This window comes from Micropterus salmoides, unplaced genomic scaffold (assembly GCF_014851395.1).
Source record: "Micropterus salmoides isolate LMB-PRFRI ecotype aquatic unplaced genomic scaffold, ASM1485139v1 Ms_hic_scaffold_17, whole genome shotgun sequence".
NCBI classification, from domain to species: Eukaryota; Metazoa; Chordata; class Actinopteri; order Centrarchiformes; family Centrarchidae; genus Micropterus; species Micropterus salmoides.
In genome coordinates this window covers 17,714,066-17,727,251 of record NW_024040817.1, presented here as the reverse complement: position 1 = coordinate 17,727,251, position 13,186 = coordinate 17,714,066, and the positions used below count along the sequence as shown (strand labels likewise).

General features: G+C 39.5%; 1 protein-coding gene across 1 annotated transcript; it reads right to left on the bottom strand.

The window, feature by feature from the left end:
- Positions 1-979: 979 nt before the first annotated feature.
- Positions 980-8,365, bottom strand: gmpr (guanosine monophosphate reductase). The gene is made up of 9 exons (XM_038725611.1): positions 7,602-8,365; positions 5,186-5,305; positions 4,627-4,710; positions 4,351-4,524; positions 4,177-4,258; positions 3,552-3,658; positions 2,871-2,913; positions 2,588-2,747; positions 980-2,100 (listed from the first exon to the last, which is right to left on the bottom strand). Exons 1-9 carry the CDS (start codon positions 7,686-7,688, stop codon positions 1,920-1,922), a joined length of 1,038 nt encoding a protein of 345 aa, XP_038581539.1. The 5' UTR covers positions 7,689-8,365; the 3' UTR covers positions 980-1,919.
- Positions 8,366-13,186: the final 4,821 nt, after the last annotated feature.

Genomic DNA, 13,186 nt, shown 5'->3' with positions numbered 1-13,186 from the left:
TAAGTGCTAAAAATGGAGCAGAAAACAGCTCCCTCTAGTGTACAAACGGCTGCCTGACATCCCCACCACCTAAAATGTCAAACACCAACCATGAATTCTATGTTGCACTTAAAATAATTTCCCTGTTCTTTCCCTGTCCCTGTCTTTGACAGTCTTGCTCTGCTGCCCACTCATGTGTGTTACACAAATAAAAACAGAGGAAATAGAGAATACACTTTACCAAAGCCATTGTCATTATAAAGGGCAGAATAGTAAAATTATGAAGATCCTCCAGATATTCTAAATAAAAATCCATAATCTGAAATCTTGTCACTTGAGTGCAAGAAAACAGCCCTTTTTTTTTTACTCCCAAGAACACCCCCAAACATTTTGTTTCTATAATTTTCTAGATCCATTTTGCACTACAGACATTATGTGAGTTTCAAATAAAACAATTTTTTTATTTAAAAAAATATATTTTACCACAGTTCCTGTGTGAAAATCGTCATTTCTGCTTCTAAGACTTGTATTACTACAGCCAAAACATGTTGTATTAGGTAAGAATGAACACTGCAGACATTAAAACAGCAGGTGGCTTATGTAATTAATGTGACAGAATAGTCCTAATTGTTTGCCCTACATAGAGGTCATGGTGCAAAGTCAACTAGAGCTGTACCGCCCTTGTTTCAGTATACCTATTGACACTTGCTGCCAGGCAACCACTAACGCAACAACTCAGATGACAGAAGATATTTACTGACTCTCATATTCTGTATTTTATGTTTGATCCATTCTCAATATGCCTATATCAGTGCTTGTTATAATACGCCGCCTCTCACTGAAAGCAAGTGGGAAAAGAATGAACTCAAAGTTAGTTGTCTTAGATAGATAGCAACTTTGTCCTACATTGTCCCAAAACCCTGATATTTAAAAAAGTTTTGACTAAAAAACAAAATATGCTGTTTCTTGTCCATAAAGAAGAATCACGCTGATCATTCTCTGATCATTTTGGGTTTATTAATACAATGTCTGTCTGTAATTGTCATTTAAAAGTGTTTGTGTCATCACTCTACATGACTTTACCCTGAAGTTCTGATTTAAAATGTCAGGCACAGTGGAATCCATGAAGGAAGACTTAAACATCATACAATACATGCGCACAGACACTAAGGAGAGATTATTAACTATTATGTTGTCTGTCATCAGCAATATGATTTGCACAGTCTGGAGAAAATTCACATAATGATCAACACCACTGAGGAAAGTAGCAGAAGGCCCTGCATGCAGTTTATTGCAACATGATTTCTCCAGTGACAGTTAAAGGGTGACTCCACATCTTGCATATTGATTCTTGCATTTCCAACATAAAGCTACACAGTTTCCCCAAATTATCTTAGCACGTGTAACAGCCTCCTCCTGCTGAGTGTGTTTACATATACCCGTGTATTTCACATAGCTCACAGTCTTGTTTATTCTCGATATGCTGTTAATCTAGAAACATCCCGACTTCTCTATATACCCAAGCTAAAAGAGTATTTTGAAAGATTAGATCTGAGAATTTATCCAAGCTTTATTAACTGGGACATCTGCATGCGCCCATTCAAAAATGAAATCCAGTACATTCAATGATGGCATATTATTGTGTCTGTAAGCATGTAAATGCCCTCACTGTAGGATTAAGTTGATTAGAGTGCTGTGATTCTTCTGGGATAGTGTTACCAAGTAAAACTCTTGCGTTTATTTTAATCACAACCTGCAGGAGACTAACAGCTTTCTGACAGATATCCTGAGAGGAACAGGTTGGGTGATGATGTAGAAGTGTCTGTGCGGGATTCTGCTGGATGTGTCATACCACTGTCCTGCTATTGCATGTTTAAGCTGCACAGTAAATGTACAATGCATATCATGCAACCTGTGTGTGCGGACATGTGTGCGCCCTTCTAAGTGAACATCTGGCTGGACTGCTGTGTGACACGGATGAAGGTGGTTCTCCTGCTCAGCTCTTTGAGCTTGGCGGCACCCACGTAGGTGCAGGTGGAGCGGAGGCCCCCCAACACATCAAGGATGGTGTTCTCCACATCTCCTCTATAGGGAACCTCCACTGTCCTCCCCTCAGATGCCCTGAGAGCAGAGGAGAAAGGAGAACATAGGAATGAGGACATTTTTTAGTTAAAACAGGAATCATTTTCATTGCTAAAACTATATGAGATTATTCATCTCTTACACCTGTTTACATGCATGGAAAGCTAAATTCTCTGTAGCTGCCATGAACACATGACCAAAGTTCAAAATGGACTGATTAACATGTCATGGTTTTACAATGAGTATTGTGCAGTTTTCTTTTTTTAAAGTGAACAATTTTAGTATCTTACACTTTCTTAAATTATAGCATCTCAACTAGCTAAATACTACAATTCTGTGTATCCAGGTTTTGAGTCATGTGGAGTGTCTACATGTGGCACAACACAAAAAACACATCTGAGTTATAAACTGAATCCATATCAAAAGTTATATCAAGGAGAACAGGAATCTTATTAAGCTTATTGGTTGCGAGATTTATGAAGTCAGTAAGTATAATGCCTCTCCTGATATCTCACATGTCTCTCACCTATACTCAGCAACTCCACCGACATATTTCTTCATGGCTGTGTCGGAGCTCATACCATAGAAGAGTTTGTATTTCTTGCCGTTCTTCTCAATGAGCTCCCCAGAGCACTGGTCATGGCCTGCAAGCATCCCTCCCATCATTACAAAGTCAGCACCTGCGCCTGAGGAGCAAAGGCAGAGAAGTCACAGTGGTTAGATTTGTGGAACAGCACAGCACAGCCACACATGACCCAAACTGTGACTTGCTTGAGTATGAAAAGAACAAAATTGGGTTAAATACTTACCAAAGGCCTTAGCTACATCTCCTGGGCAACTGCAGCCACCGTCCTGAACAGAGAAAAATGACACATCTGTCATATGGCATGAAGTCATTCACAGTTCCAAAAGGTTTACTTAATATCCTACCAGGCTTGGAAGACAGAGGATGCAATCCACTACTATTGTTATCAACATTGGAAACTATTAGAACTTTCATGCAACAGCATATTATGGATGTGTGTTAAATTCAAAAGCAAATAATGCTCTTTGACTCACTGAGCATCCATAATGACAATTATTACTCAGGCCATCTGAACATTTGCAAAGAATAAAACCCTTAAAAGACATCTGGATTGGACTCTTTATTTCAGAAGACTCACTAAAGGACATATTTCCATTACAACAGACTGTTCAGTAGCTTGGCATGAAAAGAGCTAATTTTCTCTTTTCTCTTTTTCTGTTTTATTGTTTGTCATATTTATTTCTCTATATCTGGAGCATATTTTGCTGCTGAGTCAAATTGATCCATGCCAGGCCCTTTTTCTGACCTTTGAAGAATTGCCTTTTGCCTAACTTCACCATAGTTGATTACATATTTGTTGGACTGATGAGAGGAACTGAGACAGTAACTCCTCTCCACAGGCAGAAAAAGACAGCTGGGATAAGTACAGTACGCTTAATATATACTCTACAGAATACTGACTTACAGAGATAATGTGTCCTTTGAGTCCATGGGCTGAGTCTGCACACTCTATCACAGCACTGAGTTGCGGGTAGCCCACTCCTGTCTTGATCCTTGTCGTGCACACAGACCCTGCAACACACAGTTCACGGTGCACACGTTAGGGAAGTCCATCTTCATGGATCTATACCCGTCAGTGTTTAATTGCTGCTGCTCTAGCTACGGGAACCCGCTGTCTTTCAGATCTGGTGCTGTCAGTTTAGGTGGCTATTGTATAGGCTGGAGACAAAAGTAAAGTAAGTATCTAAATGCCAGGCCTTAAGGAGATTTAGCAATAATATCATTTAATTAAATAATTCACACTACAGTTCTTTCTTCTCATTAAAAAGTTGTAATTTTATAATGGTTCTGCTGCATTAACAAAGGCTAATCTACAAGCAATAAAACCATTCACTCAAATACTGCAAGTGGACCATACAGCACTGGCTCTATATGAAGGACACATACCTTGCTGTTTACGCAGCATGTCTCTTTCTTTCTGGCTAATGTGTCTGTATTTGTATATGAGGCCCGTGCAGTTTTGTGTTTACTCAGAGGGAGCAATTCCTCAGACAATTAGCAGACAGACTCACACAGTCGTACCCACCCACCTGGCCCGATGCCGACTTTGATGATGTCAGCACCGGAGAGGATGAGCTCCTCCACCATCTCCCCTGTTACTACGTTACCAGCCTGCAAGGCAAACAGCATTAGCCCTAAGACACAATCTCACAGCACTTCCCCATAAGTCCCAATCAGCCAAGGGGGTGAACTATCGCTCTTACCATGATGGTGTGTTTGGGGAACTTTCCTCTGACCGTCTTGACAAACTCCACAAAGTACTCAGAGTAGCCGTTGGCCACATCCAGACAGATGTACTTGAGAGCAGGGACGGCCTCCAAGATGGCACACAGCTTCTCCAGATCTGCAGTGCCGCTGCCTGAGCTGGCAGCTACATGCTGGGGAAAAAACGTACATTTTCATTCTAGGAGGAAACCCTTGTTTGTTGTTGCACAGGAACAACTAACTTTGAAAAGAAAGGCAAACATTGGTGATATTACCTCTAAGCAGTCAGGATGAGTAGCAGCAAAGTTTTTCCAGTCTTCTACCGAGTAGTGTTTATGAATGGCTGTGAAGAGGGTGTGCTAGAAAAGAAAGAAAGAAATGATTTAGACATTAAAGCAAATTTAACAAGCATAAAAGTTCTAGAATGTGGATATCGACATGCCAATTTTTGTCTTTTTATTTGTGATATCTTTTCTATTACTCATCATGGTTTCCCGTATCCAGTCTTATTTCAAATATTAAAAAAAAGATTTATTTTGGCTGTTTACATGAAAAAAACAATATGTCATCAATTCAATCAATCATGACTTTTTATATAAAGATCACAGACACTTTGAGTCAATAGCGGTTACAAAAGAAAAGAACATCCCACAAGCTAGCACATGTCTAACAGCTTCTAGGACAATGTTGCTAATTCATGTTTTTCCCAAGGCCCCACACTGCATCTTGATTTTTGTTTCATGATACCTGCAGAGAAATCTCAGTGGAAGGGCACATAGAGACAATGATGCTGTTATGTTTTTTTTTGTCAACCATTCAGTTTTGCGAACTCACTTTGCTGAGGACCCGTGCCATCTCAAACGTTCCTGTGGTGTCCATGTTGGCAGCGATGATGGGGATGCCAGTGTAGGTCTGTTTGGAGTTGCGGAATGTGAACGTCCTCTTAAGGTCCACCTGTGGGGGAGAGAATATTAATCATGGCCAACTAGGAAAGTGTTTTATGTGACTGATGAATCATTTTTTCTCTAAAGCTGACTGAGGGACACTGCAGATTTCCTTGAAAATGGGGGCAGCTCATGTCACTCTGTGTGGTCCTAATGGGGATGCACTGAATCATTTAGATCCAGTGGTCCGCTTAGACAGTATTGCTGTAATGTAAGCTGCATGAAGCAAGTGGGGCTCATTGTGATACACTAGCGCTCCCTTTACAGGAAAGTATTTATCTGTACTGATGATGGAAGTCATTGCTAAGATTCCTTTCAAAAAGATCAGCTATAAATACAGCTTGTTCCAGTGAGTTAACATGATTTAACCACTGGACTGTTAGCTGCTCGGTATGAGTGGTGTTTACTCATTCATGTGGTATGTTCCTTTAAATAGACTCACAAAGAAGAAGTACAGTGACTTTGTGACTCTCTTCTTATTGTATGCAAAACTACTGCAGCAGTGGAAATAGGCAAAGGATGCCATAACATTCACAGTGGAATAATTTTCAAAGCCACAGCAAAATATGAGACTATAAATCATAATGCTGGGAGGAAAGTGGTGAAAGATGTGTGGATGAGAAGGAAAGACTTTCCAGTCATGCGTATCCATTGCCTTGCTACAGCAAATCAATGTCTTCTCTTTGTGCAAAACACTGACTCAGCTGTATTTTCCAGTCTAGTCACTAGTAAATCATCACCAAGTATGACACATGGATCCAGCAGGCCTCAGTTATAAAACATTATTAGGATTTATGCTATCAGTCTGACCATTTAATAGAACAGGAGCGCTAAAATCGAATTGCATTCATCTGTGTCAGATATTTACTGAAGAAATGTTCACTATCGCAAATATCTCAAAATATCTGGCTAAGCTAACGCACATGTGCTGCCATACAATTTGAAGGACCTAAATATGTTTGTTGCCGTGTTGCTGGTGTTTTTTTGTTAATTCCAGTGGTGCAGCCTACATTCACATCAGAGGTGCGAGCATCTGCAAATATCTGCTCAGTGGTTGTGCATAACCATGCGGTTATGAATGCAGTTTATCCTTCATGATGTTCATATACCCTCCCTCCTCTAAACCTCATGGTAAGCTTAGCTTTGGCAGGGGGATTTCTGCTCCCACTAAATGCAGCAATAATTCAAACAAGAGCAGTCAGAATGTCAACAAATGGATACTGCTACTGCATATTTGGCTGCATTATATGCTGAAATCAAGTCACGATATGTAAACTATTCACATCTAAAACCATGTCAATAACTTTAGGTGTGTTCTTTATTATTTAGTTAATGTAGAAAAAGTTGATTTGATGGAATGTAAAGAATGAAGAGAGGTGTTCAATAAATGTGACAAAACATTGAAATGTTTTTTACTGCACTGATTGTAGTAAAAACAAATGCTCAAGTAGCAACTAGATGTTCTCTGTGCTGTTATCTGTGTCAGTGTATATGTATATAATGGCGTCCTGATAGCTCAGTGGCATTTGGAATGTGTTCTGGTTGACTGTAACACACAGTACTATTTTTAAACAGGGTTTCTGAGAAGTCTCCTGTGCCTAGTGTTGCTTGCCACCTGTCAGAAGCCAACTCCCAGCCACTTCCACCTTCCACCCCAGATCTTGTGCCACCACACCAGCATCGTGATCTTGGGTCAGTACCAGTCACTGATCTAGTGACACATAGCTAAGTCGGAAGTTGTGAAGATAAAACAACAAGGAGAGGGTTGCATTGTCCCAGAGAGCCAAATCAGTGGGTGCTAGATACACTGTGGCATGTTATACCTGCTTGTAATGAAGAGTTATGACAAAATCAAGTCCATTTAAGTTCAAAATTATTCTCAGACTCTCCTCTTTTTCATTTGTTGTTTTCTCTGTTTTTAGACAGTTATTGTTAATAGCTTCTGTCTGGTACAGGCTAGCCTTGTTTTCTGTCACCTTTAAGAAGGTCACTACGCTGTTACATGCTCGTTCAGGGTAGCTTTCTTGCTCACCAAAGTACAAAGGCAGTGTACACATACTGACTACTTACACAAAGCAACACAACAAGGAGAGGCCCAACTGATGATATCAGTGTAGCAAGTGGGGTAAGAAGGTCCCCAAATGACTGGCCCACCTGGCATCCACCCCATATACATACATACATATGTCTGTTGTAAGTAAACAGTAAACAGATTGCACTCCTCCTGAGAAGTCTGATAGGTGATTGAACTGTAGCTGTAATATTTGGATTACATTATCAAAGTACAAGTAATTAATAGCACTGACCTCTGAGCGACTCTTGAGGCTGCTCCTCTTGGGTCTGAAGAGGACATCCTTAAAGTCCAGCTTGAGGTCTATGTCCACGCGAGGCATCTTGGATGCCCAGAACACTGATGACCAGGATGAGGATGATGAGTACCGCCTGAGGAAGGCTGCAGCAGCAGTGGCGGTTGCTGGTCCCAAGCCCCAACCACCAAACCCGAACCTCCAGGCGGCCAGGGTATTTATAGCAAAAGGGGGCCTAGCCTGGCCCCGGCCCCCATGGCTTTATTTGGGCCTGGACTTCCTCTCTCTCTCCCTGTCTGACTATCCCCCGTCCTCTCTTTCTCCCTCCACTCCGCCAGCGTTCTCTCTCTCCCCCCTGTCTTTCAGCAGAGTGGCAGCAGCAGCAGTGGCCAGGCTGGAAGGAACGCCTGACGCATATACACAAGCACACACACACACAGACATAGTAGCACTGCAGTAGGTTGTATGCTGCAGTGCTAAAGAGCACACCTGCTGTCCAGTTGGGGCATTGCTCCCTAAGATATTGGCAGACCCCACAGAGACAGAGGGGCAGACAGACAGAGGGAGAATGACAGCAAAGAAAAAGAGAGGGAGGGATGTGGAGACACAGAGGAGGACACACTAAAGGAGAACAATGTTTGTGAATTGACACAGTAAAATGGGAAAGTAATTTATTAGTAATGGTGTACAGTGTGCAACAGGGAACATACTTTGTTGTTTCTTTGTACATGTGTTTTTATCTTTCCTTGATCTATTGTGTTTCTTTTAAATTGTTAATGCATCTATTGATGTGCCTTTTGTTCAGCTTAGTATGCATCTCAAAGTAAAGAATCTAAATTTTGGAATACTATAATATACAAAAATTAACCTTTGATGCAAAACAACTCTGATCCCTTCTGTTGAATAAAGTCTAAGAATGTGTTTAGAATGCATCACATGGTCTATTATTGTAATATGCATTGTATTAAAGATCCCCTCCACTTAATGTGTTTTGCTTATTTTTTTACTTTTTACGTCACTTGGATGTTTGACCTTCACTGTGCAGAATGTTGTAAGTTCAGAATTTGGCACTAGAAAGATGTGTTCACATGAATTTGCTGAAGGGAGGCAAGGTTCTTTGTGCTCACCTTAAATCTCATTTTAAGGGTTAGTAAATACAAGCACGATTTTGTGACATCATAACTAGTTGTTACGCCAATCCTGGTCCCATATGCAACTTATACAGTATGATGTGGAAACTTGAAAATGGAAAATTCTGCAGTGCGCATACACTGTGAATGGACTTTTCAGTGAAGTTGGAGAAATCTTGTATCCAGCAGTTAAACAATATTTGCTTATTCATAAGGATTTTTCAAAGAGGCTGTAATTTTAAGAATTATTAATTAGATAAACTTATTTTGTGCAAAAAACACATCATACACAAATGATTATTCAAAGCAGAGTATTTAAATGTTTATTAAGCATTAAATATCATATTAAGTCTTTGCTATTTCCTGCATTATATAAGCAACTTCTAAATTGTCCTAAATGCAAATAAAGTAAACCTTAACAATTACATAAATACAGTACTAAAACAAATACTAAATACTAAAATGAAAATATTCAACTGTATCCCAGAATAATTAATTGATATATCAGAGGTCAGTGTTTTTAAGTATTTTGTAATTATCTTCATCCAAACAACCAATTTCCCAGCATTTATGACTGTTATTTGTAAGTGAGACCAGTAGATGTCAGCATAGCTGAAGAAAACAGCTGCTAAAAAGCAGAAAGCCACCAAGGTCAAAACTCTGGTTGAGGTGTTTCCTGGCAACAAGAGGTGCCTTTATGATGTTTATGTGTCTAGCTTTGTCACCTTTGCCTTTACAGCAAGGTTATATTGTTTCTAACCAGAGTATCTTTGTATTTGGTCCATGGAGGAAGCAGTTATTCCTGAAAGCATAAAAACTGAAAATTAACTTTCCACAAACAGATATGCTGCACTGTCAGCCTGCAATAAAAATTAAAGTGAACGGGGTTCATTCATCACACCATTTCAGTGTCAGCTCTGCATTTCCATATAAATAAAGGAATCAAGTGAAGAAAAATAATTTGACATTACTGAATTTGTGACAAATTTACTGAACTGAAATGATTACTTATTGGTGGAAGTAAACGTATGAAACAGAACAAAGCTTGAACTGTATTATTATTTTTTGGATCCACGGAACCTTCGCTTCTCTCCTCATTATTGTACAATCTATAGCTATGATGTAAAGCAGTTGCAGTTGCTATGAACCCACTGCTCTTTAACCCCTTGTGTGCGTCACACTAAACTGCATTGATAAGAAGGTGCTGAGTAAGGTCAGCCTTTTAAAGCAGGGCAATAAAACTGAAGAAAAGAAAAGAACAGTCTGGCTTTATCTCTGTTTTCTCCATGTTTTCTTTGTCAGCTTGTCATGGTCACAGCTGGAGTCTCAGATGTTCATCTGAGTCATCTGGGTCACTCTGTTGTATACAACACCTGTAATATTTGACTTAATGTCTAGAAAGTGCTTTTTATAAAAGTTGAGGGTCCCACAACATGTGTTATTTTGTATAAATCAGCTGGCTACAGAGCTTTTGCATACCGTGCTCCCTATTTGTGGAATGACATTCCATTATATGTAAGGGAAGCACGTTCAGTGGATAACTTTAAGTCAAGACTGAAAACCTACTTGTACTCACGTCACTACAGCCTCTCCTAGAATCCGTATTGGGTCAAGGACTTTTTAACAACTTCTTAATCTGATATTTTTAAATGTAGCTGCTTTGTCTTCTTTATCATTCGTTTTTTTTGCTGTTTTTGCCCTTATGTGTTATCTTGTGTATTTTATCTTGTGTCTTCTGTATTTTATCCTGTGTAATGCAATTTTACTCTTTTGTATTTTATCCTTTAGTCCAGATTGAAATATCTGGCTGGATTGTTATGAAATTTTGAATCATTTTTCCTAGACAATGAATCCCAATGAAACCTTTTTTTCCCCAATGAAACCTTTTCCTGTAGCACCATCATCATGTTCACATTTGTGATGGATTTTGGAATCAATTTGGTACAGGCACTCGTGTCACCCTCAGGAGAAATTGTTCTAAACTTAAATTTTTCATCTTGATTTATGACCAAACAGGCTACCTGCAAGACTAATAACGTTCCCATCAGCCTTGCTAGCACTTTGTGCATACTAGCATGCAAAACTAACATGGTGGACATAGTAAATATCATATCTAACCTGGTGAATATCATCATGTCAGCATTGCCATTGTGAACATGTTACCAAGCTGCCGTTAGCATTTAGATCAAAGCACTGCTGTGAGTAAGGACAGTCTCATGGAGCCGCTAGCATGTATTTGATAATTAACCATTTTCTCTACCCATGCATGATGCAGGTTTACAGGCACTGGGCAGAATCACAAGAAAACACATCTTACTCACAAGAAATTGGTATCTTGCATTATAATGTTTTTTTGCTGGCTTTTATTTGCTCAGGTGTGCAAATACTAAATAATAATAAATACTAAAAACAAATTATTTTATCCTATGGATACACTTTTTTAGTATCACTCTAAATAGTAGTACTTGTTGTCTGCAGATTAAAGACTAGATAGTTTGATTAAGGAAATGATAATGATTTTGAAATAAGTGATAAAAACAATATTGTCTCTTCATTTTAAATTTGAAAAATGTTCAGGTATACACAGGTAAGGTAGGGCCATTAGCTCCAGACGTCACTAACACGTTAAATTGGACAATTAAATTCACTGCATGCAGAACATTGTGTATCCCTGCTGCTGGCATGCCGTTTACACTTGTCTAAAACTTCTGTGAGAACTCGCAGGCATGCACACACCCACACACACACATACTAGACTGGCCCACCCTGTATCCAGTTACCAGCTGATGATGCCATCCAGAGGTGGGCTCTGTTTGCCTCCAGAAAACTTAAAACTCAACTCTCAAATGCATTCAGAGGAGCTGCGTTTCCCTTGGCAGTATGTCATTGGGCCAAGCAGATGTGAAAACCACATGGCAGTGGGTGGGCAAAGTTGGTGAGAATCTTTGATGTGCTTTTCCTGGCATGAGTTGAAGTGATACAAACTTAAAAATTCTATTTGTTTTTTTTATATGAGTCGCCCATATGCAGGTAACGAGGATGAAGAGAAGAATCTTTTCCATCAGGGAGTATGGGCTGCTTTGTGTTTGAAGTCATGAACTAGAATTTTAATCCAGGAGACGACACTGAGCAAAAAGTGAAGCACTTCCTCTTTCTCAGTAGGCCATGGCTTCTGCATGGACATACACAAGACGTAGGTGTAAAAATAATAGTAATGAGCTCAAACTCTAGAGAAGTATGTCAAATGCCGTTCTGGGTTAACCGGAAAGCATGGTAAGTCTTCAGAGACATGCAGAGGAATGGAGCAGACTTGCTTACTTGTAGAGCTAATTTTCATATTAGCTCTCCTCTCCTTTCTGCTTTTAAGTATACTGTTTAAATAAATATTATATAATTGAACATAATTCTAAAGTATGTTTCTCCAGTCATAAACCAGCTCCTCCTTAACCATCATGCAGTAAGTGTTGGTGAAGGCACAAGCTTGAGGTGGCCTGTCACCACATATCTTTATGTCAGTCAATTCTGTCTGAATTTGTAGAAACTGAGAGTGAAATTGTGAGGTGCACTCTTTTCCAAATTATTCTCTCATTCTTTGTCATTGGGTTCTGGCATGTGGAGTAAACAATGTCCAAGTAGCCAAGTCAGTCATAAATGTGGCACATGTTTCTGTGAGAAGCGCACAGAAAGTGACATTCGCTCTCAGCATGCAACTGTGAAGTAATTCAACACTGATAGCGGCAGTGCAAAGCCAGAGGAACACCTCTCTGCCAGGGCTTGGCATAGAGGAAATGTACAGTACAAGTCAGTAAACACACGGGGAGCCAACAGCGCAGACTGCTAGATATGAATCTGTTGGGGTTTCATAAATTAAAACATTTACAAAAGGGGATTTATTTAAAGGAAATGGCTGATAGAGCCTGCGTCATCACTACATTCTCCTTCCAGCTACAAATCACATCCCACCTGAAACACCTTCCTGTGTTTCTCTAGCCTGGGCCAATTTTACCAGTAGTTTCAACTGTGAGAAACTCAATCCTGCACCCTTTCAACCAAACTATACTGTAGCTCCCAGTTTAGTACCGTCAGACATGTCTATACATTCTACTGATAAATATGGGTCACAAACTTGCCACTATCAGGTTTTTATTGACTATTGCTCTTGGCTACATCTACACTAGTAAAGGGACATTTGCAAAATAAAGTCTATAAAATCTGATACAGTACGAATGTAAAGACATATCTAAATCTTCTGTGAGCTTTTTGGTTTTAAAAAGGAGATTTACAAATGATGTTTACCTATCCATTAATTTCAACAAAAAATTAAAAGGGCTGTAAATGTCTCACATGCCAGGGGCATTTTATTGAAACACGATTCTTGTAGAACATAAATATGCAATAGATTAGGCAAATCCAAAATCCACAGTCTTCAATGAAACCACTAAGCCTTTTTAGTGT

Coding starts and splice junctions, on each gene's coding strand:
- gmpr (XM_038725611.1), bottom strand. CDS start 7,688: ATGCCTCGCGTGGACATAGACCTCAAGCTGGACTTTAAGGATGTCCTC. Junction 4,711..5,185: donor TGGCACGGGTCCTCAGCAAA/GTGAGTTCGCAA, acceptor TTTCTTTTCTAG/CACACCCTCTTCACAGCCAT. Junction 3,659..4,176: donor CAAAGTCGGCATCGGGCCAG/GTGGGTGGGTAC, acceptor TGTGTGTTGCAG/GGTCTGTGTGCACGACAAGG.